At 38.5% G+C, this 24,386-nt stretch overlaps 2 protein-coding genes across 2 annotated transcripts; one reads left to right on the top strand and one right to left on the bottom strand.

Annotated features, from left to right (window-relative positions):
* Window positions 1–235: 235 nt before the first annotated feature.
* LOC144632323 (putative tRNA(His) guanylyltransferase) lies at window positions 236–5,511 on the bottom strand. Its single transcript, XM_078490945.1, has 7 exons — window positions 5,283–5,511; window positions 5,063–5,194; window positions 3,799–3,843; window positions 3,177–3,346; window positions 2,412–2,500; window positions 1,550–1,657; window positions 236–837 (listed from the first exon to the last, which is right to left on the bottom strand). Exons 1-7 carry the CDS (start codon window positions 5,384–5,386, stop codon window positions 709–711), a joined length of 777 nt encoding a protein of 258 aa, XP_078347071.1. The 5' UTR covers window positions 5,387–5,511; the 3' UTR covers window positions 236–708.
* On the top strand, window positions 5,479–22,317 carry LOC144632284 (protein Njmu-R1-like). The gene is made up of 13 exons (XM_078490900.1): window positions 5,479–5,600; window positions 5,661–5,798; window positions 6,524–6,736; window positions 7,788–7,868; window positions 8,685–8,745; window positions 9,571–9,627; window positions 10,032–10,094; window positions 10,525–10,589; window positions 10,667–10,724; window positions 11,810–11,903; window positions 12,554–12,654; window positions 14,166–14,236; window positions 21,109–22,317. Exons 1-13 carry the CDS (start codon window positions 5,512–5,514, stop codon window positions 21,272–21,274), a joined length of 1,257 nt encoding a protein of 418 aa, XP_078347026.1. The 5' UTR covers window positions 5,479–5,511; the 3' UTR covers window positions 21,275–22,317.
* The last annotated feature ends 2,069 nt before the right edge of the window (window positions 22,318–24,386 follow it).

Genomic DNA, 24,386 nt, shown 5'->3' with positions numbered 1-24,386 from the left:
ACAATTTTTTCTCTCCGTACTAGAACGATTATGTTGAATATTATTTTTGTTCATTATAATTGGCAAAGGTTTTTAACAATAAATATACAGGTGAAAAATTGAGTTGCTTGCTAATTGTTTGTTAAAAAATAGATACATCTATTTATACAAAAAAACACAACAACAGGAGAACTGTACGACTGCGGACCGCTGAGGGAGCAATAGTACACCAGCATGCAGAACACTGAGGATCGAAATGCACCAATCAGAGCTGTTGAAAACCAACCAATCACAGCGCAGCCGTGTGCTTTATAAGCTAACGCACAATTAGTCGACCTTTATCGCCTGATGAAGACTAGCAGTATGCAGTCGAAACGTTGCGATCTCCATCACACGTGACTAGGTCGTGAGACAAACGAAATAATACTTTATCATAAGTTATTGTAGTTTCAACATCACAAGCAGGATAAAAATCGGTGAAGAAAAGTCACCAATTTTTTTGTGCCCTTTTAGACTTTCTATCACCCCCGCTAACTGTCTCTGGGTGTATGAGGATGTCAAGAGGATGGGTTCTTGGATTGATGGCATGGGTGCCTTATTTCCCAAAACTGTTTTACCATCAGCATACTTTGGCTGCTGGGTACTGGGGTTAAAAGAAAAAAAGTCTTCTTGTCGCCTTGCATAACCATCATTGCAACCTTAGCATTTGCATGCATCAGTTTCCAAAGGTCAACTGTCCAGAATTTCTGGATGTTCATTCCAAAATGTATCGCCTATAATATCAGTGTGATGAACAACGATCTGTCTCTTTGTTTTTCTCGCACTGCCTGTTTTAGCTGTGTTGTCGACATCAGGAGTCTGTAAAGAGCAAGAAGTAATAATGTTATTAATATTATTAATATTTAGAAATAAATTATAATTTTTTAAAAAAACTTGTTATCATAATAAATAATTTATAACTAGTTCCAAAAATTATAAATACCTCCAACATGGAAGGGATTTTTCCTAAGACCTCCCACCCCTCTGGAAATTCCAATTAAGCTACATATATTTCCTTTAAAGTTTTTGGTCTCTGAGACCCCCCCCCCACCCCTAACTTTCTAATCCCCTCTGAGGGGGGAGGGGGAGTATGGACATTTTCTAGACCCACAATAGGAATGCAACAGAGCCAATGTGGACATTTCACTTATTTTTAGTCTAAGTGTCTATGTTGCAGTTCAATTTTATCCTTGGTTTAAATTTTATTTTCGTTTGTTTTTGGGTATGATACTGTATGCTAATGAAATTAAAATAATGGAAAATAAAATTTGGACCAAGGATAAAATTGAACCACAACATATACATGGTGTGGCAAATGGTTCATTAAAAAATACCCCTATCACAGACTTTCAGTCAATTTCACATATAATGATAATTATTAATATATTTATAATTTTAAGACTAATTAAATAATTTATAGAGGCCAGTTGCACATAGTTGCTCTGTGTGACCCAAGAACTCAAGAATGATAATGTCAAATTAAATAAACATAACAGCTAAATATATATTTTTTTAATAGATAGAACATTACCTTCTCCCAGACTAGAACTGATCCTTTCCTGTACATGTGAGGAAGATTATTGTAGTTGATGTTGAATTCAGAGAATAAGATTTCATTCTTGTCACTGGATACTGTGCCCTGAAAAGATTGGGAAAAGTCAGAAAACCCTATCCAAGGAGAAAGGGGGGTGGGTAATGCAAGAGAAATACATGCAGGGATGTGGGTAGGATTTTTTTTTTTTTGGGGGGGGGGGGGGTGAAGGGTAGACAATTCAAATTAGGGGTTTGAAATTTTTCAGCTTTAGATTTTTAAAGAGACTAAAGAAACAACCTGAGTCTGGGTGAGAGTCCAAAAGGCCCTGTGAAGCAAAATGGGGGGGGGGGGGTACATAATGCTGCTTGTCTGAATTTCAATCCCAAACACTGTGCTCTGTCACTGTAAAAACATTGCCTTTTCTCTGGAGGAATTAAACTAATACCGAATGCTTTGCTGTAGTTTTAAACTCTCCAATGCAAAATTGATGCAGGAGACTAGATATGGCATCCTATTTGGAAGACCACGTCAGGGGCGGATCCAGGGGGGGTGGATTGGGTGGCTAGCCACCCCCCTTGATCCACAAGAAAAATGACAATTAAGACATTAAAAAAGAAAATAAGGACAATGACACTCGATAAAGTTTAAACATTATTGATATTTTTTTCTAAAATAAAGTTAAAATATTTGCTAACATCCCCGCCCCCTCCCTTAAAAAAAAACCTGGGGCTAAAATAAAATGGTAAACAAAATATTTGTTCACAGCCACCCCTCTTCGAAAGTTCCTGGATCCGCCCCTGCACGTCCATGACATGGACACTTCTAGAAAATGCATGTGTTGCCTTATGCTTTTACTAACATTAAGTCTCTCCTCAGCTTGCTCTGCTGTGCGACCAGACTGTTGCACCAGACACCAAAAGCATGTGTTGTAAAGGTTGTTAATGTGACCTGTAATAAATGGCAATAATTAAACTCTATTAGTGAACTTTGACATAAAACATCCATAAACAACTTGGGATCTTTGTCTTAAGCTAAACTCTCATGGCAAAACACAAAAGTCAGGGACTTTCAATCTAAGGGGGAGTCCCCACAGATCCAGTGTTACAATGTCTCAAGTGCATAAATCAGGCCAGCACTTAAGTCTGGTTTCTAAGAGTATTGCTCTCCCCCACCCTGTCCTGGATGGGAAGCAAGTCCATCACATTTTCCTGTACCTGCACCATGCAAGTATCAATAAATAACTGAAGAAGGTTATATTTGCATGTGAAAATAAATCGACTTTGTTTAACGAGGGTTCCACGTAACAGTCTTGCAACTGACAAACCTGTGGCCCTCGGATTCCCAATCGAATTGGAATTTAGAAAAGGGTTGGTTTTTGTGGAGGGAGGAAAACGGGAGATCCCGGAAAAAAAACCTCGGAGCAAGGATTAGAACCAACAACAAACTCAACCCACATATGACGCCAGGTGTGGGAATCAAACTCTGGCCACATTGGTGGGATGCGCTCTCGCCACTGTGCCATCCCTGCTCCTCAGAATCTGAATTTTTTTATTTTTTAATTATTTTTATTTTGTTCACCCTCTACTCAGTTTTTTACTCGATCATAAACTCTAGAACTACATACAATCTGCCTGTCTCCAGCTCATGTAGTCTCTTAAGTTCTTCTCATTTGGATACAGCACAACCCGTCCATCAAACATTGGTGGATAGAGAAGCTCTTGAGAAGGGAAGAAATGGCTCCAATAAAACACATAGGAAGATGAAAACAGTGAGACAACATTTGTAACCAGCTTGCTGAAAAAAAAAAAAAACAAAGAAAAAAGAATTAAAGCTGATTTCCAGTCCGACGCACTGCGCAGACTCGGGGTTTGTTTTTCGTTTTTGTTTTGAATTCGTTAAAACGTTACACTTCGGTGACAGCATACATGAAGTTTTTTAGTTCGTTTCGTTCAAGAATTTCCGATGAGCTGAAACGTCAGTTTGAAATAGCGTCAAGGTTCTTCTACTCGTTATTATTTGTTCTGCAAGGATATCTGGCGTTAATAATGAAGAAAAAGGTAAGTTTGTCGCGGAATTTTTAGTTTTGCTTGTAAACATTCCTTCGTGTGAGGCTCGCATAAACATTGCAGCCAAGATTGCACAGTACGGACTGGAATTCATCTTTAATATACCATCAATTCAACCCCCAATAGAATATATTTTCTATTAACAAAATTATAAGTATTAAATGGAGTGCAGTTCTTTACCTTGCTCTTCTACTGAACTGCGTTGTGTTCCTTTTGAATACCAAACTGAAAGAAACAACATTTACCGCTAATCAGGGTCAAGTTGCCAAATGACAATAAATATATTTTCGATCAGTGGAAGATAATACCACTCCGTCTCATATGACAAAAAACAAGATCGAGGACAGATGATTTCATGAGAGGAGAGTAGAAAAGGTTAGATAATACTGTCATAATTTTAGACAATTTAAACGGCCTTCCAAAATATCTAGAACATACCTACTGAACAGTTAAAAGTATTTGAAAGGGTTAATTGTTTAGGTAAAATGTTCAGAAAACAGCTACAGTGTCTCTAGTGTAGGTATGTGAAAGGCTTACCATTTTCTTTCAAAGAGGGGGACATTGGGGGATGCTGAACACCCATTACCACAAAAAATTCAGCAAATATTGTATTACCACAAAAAATCGGAAAATACTGCAATTTCATAGTAAGCTTGCATAGCTGGCGGAATTGTTGACGTGAGGGCAAAAAGCGAGGCAAAAACGAGTGGTGGAACCATGGAAACAATGACACGACTTTAAACTGGTTGTTTAAACAGTCAAATTGTAGATAAAAAATGTTTGACAAAATTAGGCTGTTTCCGCTTGCTGCCGAAACAACCCTAAACGGCTAAATATGGTCGGAAAAAGATGAAGGATAAGTTTTTATACCGACTATCGTCAACCAAAATGCTAAGACAGGGAGGGCGGAGCAATTTTTCAAGTGGGGGGGCTGACTAGTGACTTGAAGTGGGGGGACTTAAAAGACTCTTCTCTTAATATGTCTTTATTTTTTCGGAAATTCTGGGGAAGCCCCCCAGCCCCCTGGCTCCGCTGTCCCTGTAAGAAAACGCATCCCCCAGGTTTTGAGAATACTGCAATTCAAGATTAAAATTACCGAAATACCGCATGAAAAATTGGCCAATAACACAAACCCCAATGTCCCCCTCATCAATGGTACGTAAATGTTTACAAGAGGTTTCTTTTCTGTCAAAAATGGTATATAAAAGGGTAAGGGTTTTGACTTTGAGACAGAGCCTCCCAGTATAAATTATTTTTAAGTACCCCCCCAACGCCCCCCCCCCTCCACCCCATTTTGCCCTACCAGCCCCATATGAGATTTTTTCTTTTATATTGCTACCCAAACGGTGAAACGCACTTACATAAGTGTAAAAATTAAAAGACACCGACCGACCCTTCCCCTCCAATGACATCCTCTCGTCACTACCCCCCACAAAAATATCACCTGTATTCATCACTTTGTCCATATGCAATCACAATGTCAGTGAATTCCCTCATCACAGTCTCGGCACATTTATTCATAAGCTGCAATGCCCGCGGATCGTTTGGTTTCTCGAAACCATGACCATCAGAAAACCTGAAATTAAAAACAACGTTAGCACACATTTGTAACAACAATTGCAGTGTTATGTTATGCGGACGTTCACAAAACACGTGTTGTGTACCGGTGAAAACTCCTTCCATCGATGCGAATGACAATCCAGCAATTCAAAAGGCACTGGTCGTTCTGTTCAAACTTTTTTACGTACTCATACTTGCTTTTGGCCATTTTTATATCGAGAATTCTACAGCCATTGATAAAAAGGACTTTTGCCGCGAAATACCCGCCATTTTAACTTAGTAACCAAGCCATCACAACAAGGCTTGGCTCCAGGCTCTTGGGCAATTTCCAACATGGCGGATGAAACTGGCAAAGTAGAAAATAATGAATCAAAACAAGACGATTTCTATGGATTTGCCCTTTACACTTACAAAGCACGCAGGTACGGCACCAAATATTTTATTCACTCTCTATTTCTTTTGCTAAATATTTTATATTTTAGGCCTAACAGTGCTGAAGTGGACAAAAAAGATAACGGTGAAGACGACCTTGAAGATGGAGGAGTGTCGAGCAAGACTGTAACCGAGGGGTCCGTGGCTGACTTCCTCCGTAAAGAGGCGACTTCTAATAACGATTTTAGGTGATTTGTTTTTTAAAGTACTAATTTCGTGAATTATTTGTTCCTGAAACCGGCTTTAAACGGGTTTCAAACGGTGCTATTAAAGCCAGACTTGCAGTACAATTGACTAATGAATAATAATAATAAGAAGCAATTAACTGAGATAGCATAAAATGGTTCAGTTCGTTGCTGACAGGTTAGGTTTACATGTGGCTATGTGTACAAAATTTAAAATGCCATGTTGCCTTTCATAATTACCTTGATAATTGTTACAGTGGAAGAAACACAGATTAGAGTGACATTGTAAGTTGTGTTTACAAAACAGATCATTGATCATTTTGGTAATTCATTGTACCAATACAAAGCCTGAATGAGGCTATGCTGTAGAAAATAGCATGTCGTGAGCTGATGAGCGTTGCATCTGATGCGTTTGCATGAGCTAGTCTTGTAAAACTCTCAAGCCCTGTCCATTTCAGCAGTTTATGCAGAAAATTCACCAAACAAAAGAAAATTGTTCTTAAGAACAAATATTTACTAAATGAGTCAGATCCAGTCTGTTCTAGAAATTTGTCTAGCTACGGAGCAGTGAAAAAAAAGATGTTTTTCGCATACTGCTCCTGATCAACCAAGTACCCCTGGTGGGTGCTTGAACCCGGACTTTTTAATCTGGATTCCAGAGCACCACTTACCATAGGCCACCACGTCTCCCACGCAACATTTCTAACATCACTGTTATTTTGTCTTAGTCTGTCACTTTTGAGCACAAATCTATCAGGAGAGCAGGAAACAGAACTCAGAACATTCATGGCTAAACGACTCACAAGAGGCACTGTGTACAGTGGAAGTGGCAACATCAACACATTGGAGAACTTTTTTCCTGATGAGTCAGCACTTTGCTATTACTGTTTGCTAAGGGGAGGAAAGGAGAATGGTGAAGACTACAAGGATCAACAAGAAATGTATGTCTGATTAACAGAATGGTTTGAAACGTTAAGCCTTTGTGTACCTGTCACGCTCTTCTCAAAAAAATCGCGGCTGTACACAGGCTAGAGATGTTTTATTTCTATTTTCTTTGATTTTCCTTTGTCTTGTATGGTATCAAAAACGATTGGTAAAATTATCAGAAACATGTGAAAATGAACGTCAAGCCAGATTCGTAACATTTTAAAAGCAAAATCAAATTTAAATTTATTTACAACAACACATAAGCATTCAAGTTTCAGATATATCAGTTAGGCACAATTGGATGGCAGTCTTAGAGCTTTTAATTATGTCAAAGAACACAATGCAAGACGGTCCTGAAAAAGAGGATGGGGGTATGAATCCTATTTTCCAGCCCACATTTTGCCCAAATCCTATTTCCCAGTCTGTTGTTTTCCCAAATTTCCCAAATCCCATTCCCAGTTCCAATTGTGATTCCCATTTCCAGTGACCCAAATCTCATTTTCCCATTGAAAATTTGCAAATATTGCAGTTTCTATTTTACCCATTCAGGCCCCTCATAGGACACTGTATAAAGTAGACTAGGAAAGTACAGGTTATTACGACTTTTTATAAAACAGAAACAAATAAGTAAGTAGTAAATAATAAAGATGGTAAATTTTAAGCTCGGTAATAAATAATAAAGATAAGATGTTCTACATGACACGAGCATGGGACAAAGAAAAATTCTGAGTCCCCGACGGGAATCGAACCCATGGCCTCCCAGATACCGGTTGGGCGCTCTAACCAACTGAGCTGGGCCAGCTCACAACGAGTGAGCTGGCCCAGCTCACAAGGAGTCTCACGTAGCTCAGTTGGTTAGAGCGCCCAACCGGTATATGGGAGGCCATGGGTTCGATTCCCGTCGGGAACTCAGAATTTTTCTTTGTCCCATGCTCGTGTCATGTAGAACATCTTATCTTTATTAAATAAGTAAGTATTACAAACATTTTAACAAGTGATGAATGATATTGTTGTTTTAATTTTTTGTGGCCTCCTGATCAAATCATTTTGCTCTTTTAATTGCAGGGACTCTCTTGAATTTGGAAGTTACCTGTCTAAGGACTATGTTGTGTGTCTTGTTTCTGGCAGCAAAAGTGGCCTAGAACTGTATCCTTCAGTTTAAGGTGTTCAATGTGACATCTTAGTTAATTCCCCTGGGGGAACTCCCCTCTAAAAATGAGGGTGCTTGTCAAAAAAAAAAAAATGAAAACACCCCTAAAAGGTACCACAATCTTATTTTGTGGGCGTGGACCAAATTCATTTTCACCCCTGAGAGGTACCAATTCTAAAATAACAAATTAACTGACACTGGCAATTTGATGACTGAATGGTTGCTTTCAAGTAAATATTTTGGGAATTAAAGTTATTAACAAAACAAATGCATTACCGTTCCAGTCATTTATCCAGTCGATACCCTTAACGTTCCCTAAAAGGTCCCCTGACAACTCTAGTGGTGGCCATTTTACATTTTAGCACCCTAGCTAAGCTGTACTAATCCACAAATTTTACCCCCTAAAAGGTACAGCGAGCACCCACATCATTTTTATAGAGGAGTCCCCCCAGGTTAATGCCATTTCATTTTGTTGTTTTGGTAATGGCATAGCACTGCATTTTTCTATCTCTCCAATTTGTCTAGAGCTATTACCACTTGAGATAGTGAGCCATTGACAATAAAATAATAAAGAGGGTCCAAAATAAGTTTGGCGGGATACAGGATGGGGCTCAATGATTGGACTTTTCCAAGACAATTTTGACGACAAAAAATCAAATGAATTAGACAAATTTGACCAAGTAACAACATTATGTACCAATTGACACTCCTCAAATACAGATATCAACCCCCTAGAGCCTCACTAGAGCTTTTATCATAGGTGGATGTTTTATGTTTTACATCGATCAGTGAAACCTTAATAATGATCCCAGATTTCAAAAGGAATTGGATGACTACAGTAATGGACTCCTTCCATACATCAACAAATATACTGTAAGTTTACTGCATGCACCACAAAACGTCCAACTGAATTTTATGTTTCTGCGTGTCTATAAAATCCCACTCATTTTGTAACATACCCGGTAACTTTTCTTTACCCTTCCAAAATGTCCCATTCAGTTTTGCCGTTTTTACATCCCCAAATTCCCATTTAGGTATTTTTCTTTGACACCCCTAAAAATTCGTATTAGGTCCCTCTCCCTACTTTCACCTCCCCCCGTAATTCTCATAATTTCAGTTGTTTTTTACTCAACCCCAAGCTTCTCAGGGCCGTAAGCAGACCTTTGCCATAGACAAGGCAAGATTTTGCTGGGGGGGGGGGGGGTTCTGAGCGCATGTCCTCCAAAAAAATTTGAAACCTAGAAGCTGAAACTCTTTCAGGGATATTTTTCAGGACTTATTTCTTCAGTTGAGAAAAATCAATCTTCAGTGATCAACTGGGGATTATTTCCCAACAAAACATTTTTGTTTTTAATTTTGGGTAAAAATCTAGACAAGGCAAGTGCCTCGTCTTGCCTCTTGCTAATTATGGCCCTGAGCTTCTGTGATTGGGTGTTTGTTTTGCTTTGGATCTTTTTTCCACAATCCAGAAAATCCGAATAATTATTTAGTTTTTTCACAGCCCCACATGTTTTTCACATACCCGGAACCAAAATATTATTTCATTTTTTTCACATGCTTGTTAATGTATTATTGTCATAGCAATTCTTTTAATTTTCTATTGTGCATATTCATTGAAATTCTTTTAATGACAACTCTGAGAGGCTTATTTCCAGAATGTGCCAAACTGAAGCATGCAATTTAAATTTGTCATTGAAGGAATCGCAAGATGTTCAAGAAAGTTTCAAGCATTTGGAAGCTTGGTATGATGAAAATGTAAGTTGTTTGCAGCTCCTTCTAGTTGTAGTTCATCGGCATCATCTAACATCTCCATCCAACCACCCCCTCTCCCCTCTCCCCCTCATAATCCCCAGTGGTGGCCGGGGGGGGGCCCCCATCTTATTTTAAGAACAAATAAAGGCCCAAAGGGCAGAGAAAAAATATTCTCGACGGCGGGCCCCCACCTTTTTCTAGGGTCTGGATGGTCGTGCTCCCCCCCCCCCTTATATATATGAATACAAGAGCGTTTACAGCTTTGCTAAAAAGATAACAGTCCTATAGCACAATGTTGCTGGTGAGCATTTGAACATTCTCTGGGATCCAGAGTTTAGCACACTAACCATTACATCACTGCTCCTCCTATCTACTGAGGGTTAATTAAAACATGACATTTTTTACAGGTTAAGTTTGTATGTCGATGTACGAGCTTGTTAAAGGAAGACCTGGCTGTTCTTATAGGATTGGTGAGTACTCCTATTGTAACAAGGACAATTTAATCCTAGTCCATACTAGGGAAATAGATACAAAAAGTCACTCTTCTAAATTTTTAATTGCAAAAGAGGAAAGAATCTGCAGAAGAAATGATGATAGATTGTTTTAATTTGCCCTAATAAAAAAAATCAAGACTGCATGTAGTAAGTATTTACAGTTGAATCCCGATAACTCGAACCTACAAGGGAAATCGAAAACGGTTCGAGATATCGGAAGTTCAAGTTATCGAGGGTAAAATTAGTAAGAAAACAACCTGGAGGGGAATCGAAAAAGGTTTGAGTTAGAGGGAGGTTCGAGTTACTGAGGGTTCAAGTTATCGGGATTCAACTGTATTTGATTTTCTTCTTAATTGTTTTTGTTGTGTTTGAATTCTTTTAATTTTTATGTTTTATTTTTCTACAGGGTCTGTTAGGAGGAAAGTTAGAAGTTCAAGGTGATGACAAAAGACTGGAAAAAGACATGAAAATGTGAGCAGCATTATTTTACGAGTATTTACTGTTTTGTTTCTCACAACTAAACAGTTCCTTTACTTTCTTTAATGTAGGTTTGTTGATGCCTGTAGCACAGTTAATGTTTTAGGAACAACGGCTGATGCTTCTGAGGTAGTTTAAGTTTAAAAATGTACTCCAATGGGTTTTTTAAAAAGTAAACAAAATGTACAGTTGGGAGATCAACTGCTCAAATGCAAAACCTTTGTCGTCACCATCTCCCGGGGGGGGGGGGAGACTCCCATATGTAAGGGACGGGGATGCTCATCGTCTCACTTAGGGGTATTAATTTCGGATTTTGGTTGTACACAAAGAAATATAACAATATTGATTCTCTTTTCAGAAATTTGGTATCTTTTAGACGTCTAAGATAGCTTGAGCCACGCCCAGATTGGTCCCTTTTCGGTTTTTTTTTTTCAAAATTTCCGACAAGCATTCCCGTCTCTCTATTATGGGAGTCCCCCCCAGGCACCATCTGTCTTTAATGTGCCATTGGGGGTTTTGGGGGAAAAAAAAAAAACACATAAGGCCTTAGTATGTGCTGCTAAAAAAATATACTCCAGCAAGAAATGTGAAGGAAGAAATGATAATTTTTTGGACGCCCATCTGACAAAAAGCCCCCCTCCCTTGTGAAAGGGGTTAGGATGCTCATCTGAAATTTTGAAAAGAATCCCCAAAAGAGACCAAACTGAGCATGGCTTAAGCTTTCTTTGACCCCTAAAAGATACCAAAATACTAAAATCAAAATTTATACTACCAGTATTTGTGTGCAACCTTGGAGTTTTGTTTATTAGTGTTTTGCCAGGAAAAACCTAAGTGAGACCAAAAATTCGAAATTTACACCCCTAAGCAAGATTATAAGCATCCCAACCCCTTTCATATGGGAGTTCTCCCCTGGCAAAAAGCTTGCCTTCAACCCTCATGATCATCCTCCACTCATAGCAGTCCAGGCAAAAGTTGGAGTTTCTGTCACATTTGAATTGGAAGTCTTCTGTCAGGATACTAGATCTGTTGACTCCATCTTGTTAGACTGCAAAACAGTCGTTTTTCCTCTAGTCTCACTCACAGTTTTGACATTGACTCCAGACCTCTGGCTCTTGTTGGAAGACCGAGCGCGTTTGCAAAAGATATGACTGTTTTGCAGTCTACCATCTAGTTGAATTTTTTTTAACTTATGAGATTTCCAAAAATATTTCCAGGATAAAGAAAACTTGGTATCCAAATGTACGTCAGTTATACCTACAGAAGTAATCTTAAAAACTGATGGTTCAGAATACACTCTAAGCAGCAAAGGTAATTATGCTTTGATTAACAGTGCAGTAGCGATTTATACAGAACACTCTTGAGTATTACTGCTTCTAAAAAAGCTGCACAGTGGAACCTAAGAAAGAATCATTTTCATACATGCAACCGTAGACAAAAGTAGTTGGGACACTTACCCAAAGACACTACAAATGAAGGTACCTTACGCTTGAATTTTGTCATTGTCGAATGCAAACGTTTTTAGAGGTCCCCTCCCGCATTTCAATGTTGAACCCATCAGGGATAATATTTGTTTGTGCAATATGTCTGAGAGCGCAACATTGAGAGGGGAGGAGGCGGGAAATGAAGAAATTTGGTAACTGTGCCAACATTTTTGATGAGGGTTGATGTGAGTACTGCTTCAGAGAAGCTCCAAGCAGTCATTAAATAGGTTTGCAATGCGTCCATATGCTTCTGCTTCCATCAAGCTGTAGATGTATGTAATGTAGCAGAAACATTTCTAGTGTAAAAATCTTGGTCCGCAAGGCATGAATGTATTTGCTAATTCTATGATCTTGTAACTACTGCAAATTTTATGTGTGATCACACAGATCCCTATCCAAGTTGAAAAGGATCACACTTAAAAAAGTGATTTAAATTTTAATAAATGATATGTTAAATTCTATTTCTTTTTCTTTCAGTTACTACACGGTTTTGTAGAGAATGGGCAAAAACTATGTTGAGCGATGCAGTAAATAATCCCGTTTTCCTTCGACAAGTGATTGAGAACTACAAACTGAGGGTAAAGAAGTCAAAGAAGCATTCAATTTTAATCCTTTTGTAATTTTATTGGATCAAATCATTCAGAATGAATTTGCCTGTTTGTCCTTAACCTTGTTTGCAATCCTAATTAGTCAAAGCCGTCTTTAACAAAGTATCATTAAATACCCATAGTTGTAATAGTAGTATATAGTAGTACCCCTCTCAGCACTACCTATCCCCAATCTCTCACGCCATGTGCATGGCGTGACGCGTAGTTTCGTTTGTCACGCAACTGTTCTCAGCGTTGCTCGAGACGACCCATATAACGGCTGCAAGGGATACCGTAAGGATTGCAAGGATTTGAGGAATGATTTCAAGCTTGATCATCCGTACTGCCTCTTTTGGAAGCTTACCTGCGTGTAAGGCAGGTTAGGGTCAAATTTCCTTCCGGTCGTGCAGGAAGGAAATTGGCGGGAAATTGTATGTCTTGGCGCGTGCGCAGGCAAGCGAACAAAATCGTTTTATTTTGTTAAATCGCTGTTCATATAGGAACAAAAATCGATTGATATTTGTAAAAATCGTTCAAATAAGAACAAATACTTTTCAATTTTATTATATTTTCTATTGTCGTTGTTAAGTTGCCAGGTTATAAACTGTCATTTACTGGAATGTCGCTGAACTGAATCAATATTGATTACCCTGGGTATCAGAATCTTTTGTTACACGGTCTCCGAATCAGAAATGCGTAAAGCGACCCACTTGCACCCAGGCTTCCTTCTGCTGGGCATTTTCTTTCTTTCTCGACAACCGTATCTTTATATATTTGCGATGTATCTTGAGTCCTGTATTAATACTGTCGTTAAATTCCCAATTACCCTCTCCATTGTACAAAACCTTTTTGTATTGTAAGTACTGCGAATTTAATAAAGCGTATTTGCATTTTATTCAAGTGAAAACTCATTAAGTCCATAAACTTAACTGTTATTAGTACTAGTATTGGTCATTTCGAACAGAACATTTAATTTTTGATTTTCGATCATTTGGCCAAGCTTTTCACGGGTTTTTTTTGGCAGCATTAGTTTGTGTTGGCTAAGCTTTAAATTCAATTTCTAAAGACAGTCTCGTGTACACAATATAATCCCTCTAATCTGTTAATTTTGAAGAGTAATAAAGAACTTGAATGGATGGCAATTAAGCCTAAAAACCGCCGAGACAGTAATCAAACTTTCGGAAAATTTACGCCTAAAACGTAACTGCGCGTTGCTTTGTTAAAAAAAAAGTTCTTTTAACTTAATACTTGAATAATTTCCCTTTGTTTTGTATTGTGGAACAGGTAGCAAGCTAACGTAAAATTTCGTAAAAGTGCTCAACCACATTAAACTTCGAAAGAAGAATAAATTATTCACTTTTGCCGCCATTAATCACAAGTTTCGACAAGTTTAATTATCTTTTCCTTTTGTTAATGTTTTTACACCTCAACGTGTCACATCTATTACCACTGTCGAGACATCTTTGACTTTTTGACGTTATTATGTGTTTTTCGCCCTTCAGGTAAACCACGATTTGAATACATTAAAGAGACTTCTTAGACAGTCGGAGACAGATCATTATGCCCTGTACAGGTCAGTATTAACCTGAGATGCGGGCTGTAAATACAGTATTTCATAATCTGCTCCCTTGTGAAAACAATGTCAGACTCCCTTGTCAGTTTACACAGAAATTTGTGCAAACAGATTACCGGATTTCATTTGCGATATTAGCCTTGGAGAGTTGAACCATCGGGAATTAATTCATAGGCGGGTATGCAAGGCATCGCTCAGTACTCACCATTACAAACATCAGTGAAAACCACGAATTTTGCTGAGAAATTTTTTTTCCACTCTTTAAGATTTATAGTAATAACTTTTTTTCCTTTTATGGTAGCATTTAGATACTAAAAATTGTCGGTGGTTTTTGTGTCCAAAGTAGAAAATAAAATAAAGTTACAAGCGGAATTTTCTGTTGGTTATTTATAACACGTTGCTAAAATAGCTCACTTGTTTCACACGTCACTTCACTCGCACTTTTTATAACAGAATCTCTAAAAGGTTTTACAGTTATTAAATTTATTTTCTGTTTGTGTGATGCAGTAATTTGTGCTGTGTTAACATCCCATTATTTATCACTCTCTACAACAGTACGGTACTCTTTCATACAGAAAATCAATATCAGAAATGTCTTTTGGAAACCCCATTTGCAGCTGTACGGAACCATTCACCCGTTACCTAAGTAACGCTGTCATTTAGCTGGTTTCAACCTGTATTTTCGAAGTAAAAACTTTGACAAACTTTTCAATAGAGTCACTTGTAAAATTAATTAAAACTAGCTGCACAACAACAAAGTACTGCTCGCTAGCTTTCATTTGAATGGTCACACTCTAGTGTTCCACTCACAGAGTTGAACATAAGGACCACATTACATGAGTCATGCTCTGACTCGAGGGGAATGAGTCAACATTTCGTGATATCCTGTTTGCACAAGTTCTCCGGCTAATTTTAACCGATCGCTGCCTTTTCACGAGGGAAAATTCTGTTTGTTCAGCTATTTGCCCAGTTGTTTCTAGGCGCTTCGAAATGAAAACAAAAGAAAATTGGGCAATTTAGCGTGCTATCTAAACATCCTTTTCCGGAGTTTGACGCTGTGTGGCGCTTCAGGGCAATAATATTGACCTAAACTGTTTCTTTAGACCAATGACAACCCGGCAAAATCGTACGTGCGGCCATTATCGTCTAAAATAATTGCGATCGTTTTGTTTCTTGTTGTGTTATTGAGATGAAAGGATATTTTTGGAGTGCTAACGCCCCCCTCTTGCTCTTGAAAATGCTCCCGGGCAAGGAACTCTTGATTTTGTGGGTTCGCGTCACGCAATCAAGTTGATGTTTCGATGTGCGTTTCTTTTTATTGTTATTATTTTTTCTTTTGAAAGTCTGTCTGTTTATTCTGATTGCATCATGCAGACCCTAGAACTCTGCAGGCCAAGACCAGAGACTAAATCGTCTCCTGCCTGCCCCTGATCGAAGATTAGTCTCCACTCATGCGTTCAAGAGGCCTTGTTGTTTTGCCGGGGTAATTAACTGCCTGGGAAAATGTTATCGTATAATCGTCTGGCGAGAAAGAACAGACAGTTGCAAATTTTATCAGGCAGTTTTCTCTCTCCACTTACAAATACCGGAGACATGATGGCGCGATCACACTCATCGATCGCAGTTATGGCGGGAAAATTGACCAATCGCGTACGCCTAGGACCGCAATACACTAATTGGGTCCCGGGATGTAGCCCGACCATAATTTAGTCAGCAAAGTTTCTTCAAATCCTCTTTTCTTCTTTGATTTATTTAATATGTTGGTGTAAACTTGGCTGCTTGAACTTTGGGAGACCTAGATACTTGAGATAATGCGTAATCTAACCAGAAACGTTTTCATATAGTTTACACAAGAGATTATTGAAGTAGTTATCGAAGTTCGGTCACAGATTATCATCTATTTCGTCTTGAAGTTGATAAACTGCAAGTAAGGGTCAGTGTCGCTTCTGGTAAAGCTCTGTACATCATATAGCCTGTGCGTCGCACTGTTCAGCATGGTAAACCGGCAGCAAAATAGGATGGAGCAACGAATCCACAGATCATGAAAACGAAAACATCTGATTTTTGTGCAGAAGGCGGTTTTCTCCAGTGAAGATGTACATCTTACTTACTTGATTGTAGAAAGAATATCGGATACAAATATTTGTCTTGAGCTCGTTTATATCAGGGTAATAGTAGCCAGACTGCGGGATTCCTCTTTCTTCTTCGTTGATTGTCAGACGAAAAACTCGAGACCGAGAAAACGCGCAGATAAAATGAAAATTTCAAAGATTTGTCCAGGGGTGAGCTTTCTAGCGCTACGATCCTTAGTTAAAAAGTAGAAGTTGCTCACAGCTCAAGGAAGATGATAACAAACACGATAACACTTCACCTTCTTATCAAGGAAAATATCCTCAAACTTCTGAATTTACTGATTCTTTCGACCATGAAATGAACAGAACGCAAATTTAATTTTCTCTGGAATTTATACGGAAACATTTCAATCGTCCCCCATATATATCTGCGCTCAAGACAACCAATATGTAACAGCCCGTCTTTTAATGATTAACATAAATCACAAGTGTTCTCGACGTAGAGTATTCTTGTCATTACCTCGGTTGGGCGTTTTTAAATTTTAAAAATAAGAAATTCCCCCAGAAGTACTGCGAGATTTTGGTACCTTGTCTGGGATCACGACAAACGCCGGCATGTTTAAAACTTTGCTTATCTCTATGTTTATGACCTTTTTTTAAATGCCGAACCACTCAGGTTAACCGTACACCAAATCTTTACCTTTACCAAGTGGAACGCCCTGGGATCATGGGAACGAGGTTGCGTCGCAAGGGCTCAGTTTAACCCGTGGGGAGAGGCTGGCTTGTAAGCGGTATAAATAACCTTAAGACCGATGGTGGATGCCATATTGTAAGAAATCCACTCTGATCAAACGTTTTCAACCGCACTATACCTGCACTGAACTCTTATTCATTGCCAAGGCTATTTCTGTTTGAAATATAATGTTCTGTGCGGACCCCCCCCGGGTGTGCGGACTTAGTAAGCCTAGAAAAGTGATATGACATGGAGATGGGCCTATATCTTAGGGGGCTTATAAGAGGGATATTTTTGTTAAACAACAGAAAACGGGGTATAAACGGCAGGGATTTTAACTGGGGTAGACGGGGTTGGGCTTATAATCCTGCCTGGGGAAAATTCAGTTATGATCTCCAAACAACTTTCAAAATATTCTTATAGCCGCAATGCACGGTCGTACATTTAACGAGTTGTTCACAAGGAACAGAATTCCTCGTTTAAATTCTGAACCAAGAATTAGCTATATATGGATAAGCAATGCGTCTAATCTATAAGTATTTCCGATAAATTGTCGCCTTTGTGAAAATGTGTAAATATTTTTAGAATATGGAGGTCCATTTATTTATACTGTATTTTAATATTTTCCTACTTTGCGGTTTCTCTCTACCCCGATTATTATGGCATTTCCTTCGAGAACTTTTTAAGCCTCGTTAGCTTCTGCTACGCAAAGTCTCTGTGCTCGAGAGTTCCATTCGTAAAAGACAGCGTCATTGCGGCTAAGCGACTAAAAGCTCTTTGGAGAAAGAAAAAAAGAAAACGTTTGCAGTCACAATTCGCCTCTCCACACACGCGCGTGCCTGCACGTGAACCCACGCGCGGATACGAATTACGTCACCTTATCGGCACCATAAGAGTCCGAACAAAACATTTGTGTGAAACACTCTTTTCTAACAATGTTTGTAACCCAACAGATCACGATCATACATACATACATATATACATTAACTTTATTCACGACAACATACAATATTTCCCCGTTTCGAATGTTCTGAATTGGTCGCCAACGCCAAAATGCATTTTATCCAGAACTTCCCCGGCCTCGCTGAAATCATGAAATGTGACGTAAACAAAAAAATACCTTACTTACTGTTAAGTGAATTACAACTATTTCCGTATTAGGTTACTTAAACACTTGAAAAAGGTGTAATCTGCCGAAAATTCTACAGTCTGCTTATTCCATCCAGGCGTAGGCGGCGGAGCACGGGGGGGGGGGGGGGGTCAGCCCCCACGTTAAACGGTTTTGGTGCCGAAAATAACGCGAGTGCAGCGTAAAATTGGTTGTCAAGATATCCCGTCTCATGAATGAGCTCAAAGATCTTCGAAACTTCCTTGAAAGTCTTCGGGAAACTTCGTTTATCTTCGGAAAAGTTCGAAAAATAATCGGAAACGTTCGTATGGCCTTCGTACAACAATCGAAGAATCTTCGGAAATCTTTGGTCTAGAAACTGTTCAGAAAACAAAAAGTTGCAAGAACGGAAAAATTAAAAAGTTGCTCCAAATATGAAAACCTGCTGAGTATTTTAAGGACAGCCTTAGCCCCACACGTTCCAAACCGCTCCTCCGCCTCTGCCAGGCGTAACATAGTGTGGCCCGGATAGACTGCTGAAGTCGCCCTCGTTTCCTCAGATCCCACGCCAGTAACCTCAACAGGTTTGATTTTGTTAGAACACTACTCGACACTACTCGAACCCATTATGAAAATGGATTATAACTTGGACATAAGCGGAAACGTTGACCTCACGTTTTCACGTTTGGATTGGTTCGTTTTCATCAGAACATTCCTACAACTGAGAAATCAGTTTGCTTTCAACAAATAGCCTTTCAACCTATAAGCAGATACCATAGGTCACCATAAGTCTTTCCACAAGTTAATTAAATTGAGCAAATTCCCCATGGCATGCAGTAAGTTTCTCATGCGCATAAATGCTGTGCTGCTCAAACAGTTCGACGCTGTATTTTCCAAATGGGTAATGTCTTTCAGCAATGCTTCTGATATTAGGAAATTGGATTCAATGACCAGAAAAATCATCTTACATTGTAACAGGAAGGTAAAAGAACATTGGAGGGCCGCAGCAAAGCCTACAAGCGAAACCAAAATGTTTCAACTTCTCTTGTTTTTGCTCAGTATACTCACTATAGAAGTGTTAGTTTCTGTTAATCAAATGGAACTCTGAAGTATAGTATGAAAGGATAAAAAGACCAGAAAACATCATGTGCAAGCTGAGAAAGAGAAATACAGACGGTCAATACAGTAGGCCATTTCCGATATTTTTTCTCTGGCTCCGGGCTGGGGGTCAGTGATTTTTCATCTCACCTCGACGTGATTCTTTTGTTTCCCCCAGCCTCGCGCCAGTATTTAATTATCGTGGCTGTTGCCCAAGATTGAAGAGAGTGATATGTAAAAATGTCAGGTCAATAAATTCCATGTTAGACTGATCAGTTTATACGAGGACATGGTCAATAAAGGACAGATATCCTATGAGATTTTATCATTCCACAAGTATTTCAATCTCATATTTGACATTTTTGTGTAAGATCTCCGTAATTTAATTAAAGTGAGATTTGCAAGAGTCTCCCACAAAAACCTCACTGCCGTTATTGGCATTTCAAATGTCAGAAACGAGGAAATTGCACCACTGCAATTTTTTTAAACTTTTTTGCTATGCATTTCGTGGTCTGATATTCCCCTGTCTAATTTACGTACTAAGCGCTGCGTATTAAGGTATAGGGTTAGGTGCATTTCTTTATAACTTTTCTTAACCCATTATTATGAACGTAGGATAATCCTCAGTTCCGTTTTGATTACGGATCAATACGTTTGTTGTTTTTTTTTATGATGTATCATACATGAACGTCGGGATTGTATTCATGAAACTGGAAGAAAATGGCTTTTCCAATATACCCTGTTATAGGAATATAATGAAGCATTTTAACAACGCGAACAAAATTTACGCGTTATAAAATTAACGCGAACCAGGCTTATGGTCAGTCTTGATCGCATTTCCTCCCTAAAAAAACAACTCCATGTGTTACTGAGCGCGCGAAAAAGGTGCATTGACAACAAATTTTAAAGAAAGTTAACAAACCGAATAATCCATAAAGTTTGCATCGGCCAAAAGTGACCTATAGGCGCTGGAACTTATACTGGTTTTGGTAACATTAAGCGGCTAGGAGTATTTCTACTCCCCCCTGGATGGGGTACTAGTCTATCACAGGGATACCCCCAGCATTAAATTCACCTGTACCTGTACACCTGGGTGGAGAGAGGCACTGTGAGAGTAAAGTGTCTTGCCCAAGAACACAACACAATGACCCCGGCTTGGGCTCGAGTTGAACCGCTCGATCTGGAGTCCAACGCACTAACCATAAGACCAGAGCATCTACCATAGATAGGATAATGATGCCACTTACACTGTAAATCTAATTTCTTTTTCTTTTTCTAATTAATTTCTCTTTGGTGATGGCTTGAATAACAACAATAACAACACAGAAATAGGGTTCTCTCCTTTACGTTGAAAAAAGACTGCGCTGTACCCCCACGGGGGGTTACTCCGGGATCAAAGTGACGGGGATGATCGAATGGAGGCAAAACTCAGGACCCAAAAAAATCCCTAAGTCTCCCGACATTACCCAAAAAAATCCCTGGACCAAAAAAAACGCCCAAAAAAATCCCTAGTCAAATTACCCCTAAATTGCCAAGGCCGCGCCAAGGCACTTTAGTTTGATTTTAATACCCCAAAAAAACCATCCACCCAAAAAAATACCTGCCAAATTCTCCTACCCAAAAAAATCCCGGAATCGAAAATTTCGACCCCAAAAAAATCCTTCGCACATCCCCGTCACTTGGATCCCGGAGTACCCCCCCCCCCCCCCCCTGGGGCTGTACCATTCAGCCAGCTCTCATACCCAGCCTGACAGTCTTTCCTGATGCCCTTTCTGGCGGGTTTATAATGATGGTGATTTTGTTTCAAACAAATACATTCTCGCGTCAATTGAAACTTTTCGTGTCTTTTATCGTTTTTCAGGTCGTATGTATTTCTCCTGAAATGTGGAAATGGTCCAATTTTGCTCCGAGACACAACTTTAGAAGCTCGTGCGCTGCGCTCTGAAGACACACTGAATATCATCAGAGTACTGGAGGAATACATTGAAGAAAACGATCAGTTTGGAATCGATGCTCTATCAGAGTGAACAGAAATGATCAAAAAATGACATTATTGCCATCAGAAATGCAAGGATTATTGGAAATGCAAAGCATTTATACGTAATATTAATCGCGGGGAAATATAAATGGAATTGAACCATGTGGGGATTATGTATCATATGTTGCAAGAATTCGAAATGATTTGGAAAGTTTATCAGCCGAAGGCAAGAGATTTACATGGAGTTTTCATTTTATGTCTTCATGATAAAGACATTGGGGAAATCAGACAGTTTAAGGACTTGCAAGAGTTTTTCCTACAATTGTAGATAATTTTAAAGCAAGGTTTAGTAATATATAAGAATGTAAAAATCAGCAATGAAATTGTACTATCTTTGACACTGTTGATTTTGAAGTTTAAAATGGTGTCATAAAGACTCCGAAACGTCGTTCGATTTTATTGCTGATTTTTACATAATTATGGATTGGTTTAGTTTTTCTGTGGTTTGAAATAAAATTTGGCCGCGAAAAACGGCTCCAGAAAACTTGTCTCAATTTGCGAGTCGCGCCTCAACGATTAGAGAAAATAAACGAGAGATAAACCGACTGTTTGGCAGCAAGAAATATACTGATCTAACTGACTCGACGATTCAGTATCAGTAATAGAGTAAGTTTACTTTATATTTACTTGCTAAATCAGAGTTGAACCACTTACGCTATTGTTTAGCATTCAAGAGCAACCTCAAAACCACAATACGTTATAACGCTATAACGTGTGTATTTCAAGCACGAAATAATATTATACCAGCTAATGTACATAAACTATCTAAACCTATGGTGGATTTCCCCTGCGCGTAATTTTTTACGTGCGTGAAAATATTTAGAGACGATGTATGAACGGGCTCGCGTACAAGTCGTTCATACATCGTCTCTAATTTTTTTCACGCATGTAAAAAAAATTACGCGTCAGGGAAATCCAGCTTTAGAAGGATATTGAAGTGCGTATTTATTCTAAACGTTTGCATGTAATAAAGTTCTGATTCAAAAACTTATACATCCTTTCTTACTGTCTTTAATAAAGTCTTTCTGGATTGTGCAACGATGAATATTTTAAGGCTACAAGGAAACGGGTAGTTTGGTAATTTCTGTCTTTTGCTATTTAAAGACGCACGAGCATAATTATTTCCGATGACCGCCTTTCTCTCCTGAAGGATTTCCTGGGAAAACCGCAGATCTACTTCAAGATTAAGATACTCTGTTGTGAAACGTAAAATCCGGATTGCATCATTGTGGTTAAAGTGAAAACTTAACAGTCATGTAAATTTTGCGCAATGACGTCTACTTTATACTAGAAAATCCCGCTGAAAACATCTTCACTGAAAACTAGAAAATGTGTGGTGCTGCTTCTTTATACATTTATTTCTTCTGCTCCTTATTTATTTTTTTCTGCCCCTTTAAAAAAAGAAAAGTTCGCCGATCGGAAAAATAATTCCTGATAATTAGAAGAGGACCTTTTGAGTATTGTATTAGTTCATTAGCACAGGCTTCTGTGAAAAACGCCGCATTGTCGGTAAAGAATTTATTCTTGCATAACAGACACAAGTAAATTCGGTTTCAGTTTGCTCAAAGAGCTTTGGAACAATGTTCTGGCACGTGCTTGTAATTGGCATTTTGTCGGCTTTATTTGTTTATTTTTGGAAAATACGTCTTTTGCGACACAAAAGAAGAACTTTCCACTGATCTTACCGCAAGTTACACAGCCGACATCCGAGTAAAATAATGTTCTATTTCGTATAAGCGTTTGACCAAGTTTTGATCACTTCTATCAAAATGTTCTCTTTTTGTAGCAGAAAGACGAAAAAAGGAATATTTCACTGGTAAAACTAAGTTTCTCGGTTTCTAATAGCCTTACCATTATCGACAATTATCGGGTAAAAGTCTTCTGTTTTGAGCAACTATATATACAAACAGTCGAGCGTTCTTCAATGTTGAACTGTGGTGCATACTTTTTTAAATTTTGCCAAAACAAAACAAAGAAAATAAAAGAACGTGTCTCTATCGGCGAAAATTGTCCCTTGCCAGCAGAATTTGCATTTTTATAAAATAATACATTTAAAACAAGAAAAACTCTCATTAATTTGGCAGGAAAAATTCAAATTTAGCAGACACCGATACATTATCTAAATGATAGGTCATCGTTGTAAATATCGTCAATATTTACATGTAAATTAACGTATCGCGTCTAAACAAACTCGTGGTAGATTTTCCGATAATCTGAGTTATGGACGTTTTGACGGCCTTGAGGTCAATTTTTTTTTATAGGTGAACTTTCGTTTAAGCCAATCGGAGAAGAGACCCTAAATTTTTTTAGCATTATATCAAAATGTTAAAAAGTGAGTGGCTTAAATGCTGTGAAGTTTTCAATATTTATCAATTTTCGTGCGGCAGAGATTCACGTAGAATTTGCTATAAGAAGCGATGAGTCATTCATTTCTCTGGCACTTGATAATGCTTGGCGTTTCCCCAACTCGGTCCACAAAGAAATTGTAAGATTTTTCTAGAAACTGAAAGCCCCAACGCCCGCACGCATTTTAAGGAAGTAAAATATTGGTTTACAGAACTTACTTCAAAGCGAATTTCAGGACGTTGTCACGCAATAAACCCACACGTAGACAAAACTCAGACAGCAGTTTTTTACAAAGTTTGAAAACTTGCGTTATTGTTTATACAGTAACAGTATTCTATTTGAACGGGCATTCCCAGAGACCTTTGTACTTGTCCTCGGAAATAAATACAGAAAAAATAATTCGCGTTGGCAAGCACGTTTTCGAAATCGCGTTTTTGTAGGCAATGTTACCTTAAAGTCTGTGTTGTGGTGGAAAGAAAAAGCTTTGAAGATTCAAATGTTTTATCAGCGGTTAATGCGGGCATTAGTATTTTGTTTGTTGTGTCCCAAAACTAAGCTATAGGCTGAAATTTAATGAAGTATTGACTAGAGCACTGTAACGCTCTCTATTAAATACGAAACAATACCACAAAATTACTTCAATTCACTTGAAGTGTAACGTCCTTTGAGTAGCAAAAGTAAATTTTCCCTTCTCAATAGTATGCATATTCATAAGGTTCCTATTGACACGTGTGCTATTGAGCGCGAATGAGAAA

Source organism: Oculina patagonica, chromosome 12, assembly GCF_052425735.1.
Source record: "Oculina patagonica isolate OP01 chromosome 12, crgOcupat, whole genome shotgun sequence".
In the NCBI taxonomy this organism is placed as follows: Eukaryota; Metazoa; Cnidaria; class Anthozoa; order Scleractinia; family Oculinidae; genus Oculina; species Oculina patagonica.
The sequence above is the reverse complement of the archived record's forward strand: the minus strand, read 5'-3'. Positions and strand labels throughout refer to the sequence as shown.

What these genes read in the sequence shown, in the direction of transcription:
- LOC144632323 (XM_078490945.1), bottom strand. Translation starts at nt 5,386, where the DNA reads ATGGCCAAAAGCAAGTATGAGTACGTAAAAAAGTTTGAACAGAACGAC. An exon ending in GGACAAAGTGATGAATACAG is followed by an intron (nt 3,844 to 5,062) that starts GTGATATTTTTG and finishes TGTTTCTTTCAG; the next exon opens with TTTGGTATTCAAAAGGAACA. An exon ending in CAGTTCAGTAGAAGAGCAAG is followed by an intron (nt 3,347 to 3,798) that starts GTAAAGAACTGC and finishes TTTTTTTTTCAG; the next exon opens with CAAGCTGGTTACAAATGTTG.
- LOC144632284 (XM_078490900.1), top strand. Translation starts at nt 5,512, where the DNA reads ATGGCGGATGAAACTGGCAAAGTAGAAAATAATGAATCAAAACAAGAC. An exon ending in AGCAAAAGTGGCCTAGAACT is followed by an intron (nt 7,869 to 8,684) that starts GTATCCTTCAGT and finishes TAATGATCCCAG; the next exon opens with ATTTCAAAAGGAATTGGATG. An exon ending in ATACACTCTAAGCAGCAAAG is followed by an intron (nt 11,904 to 12,553) that starts GTAATTATGCTT and finishes TTTTTCTTTCAG; the next exon opens with TTACTACACGGTTTTGTAGA.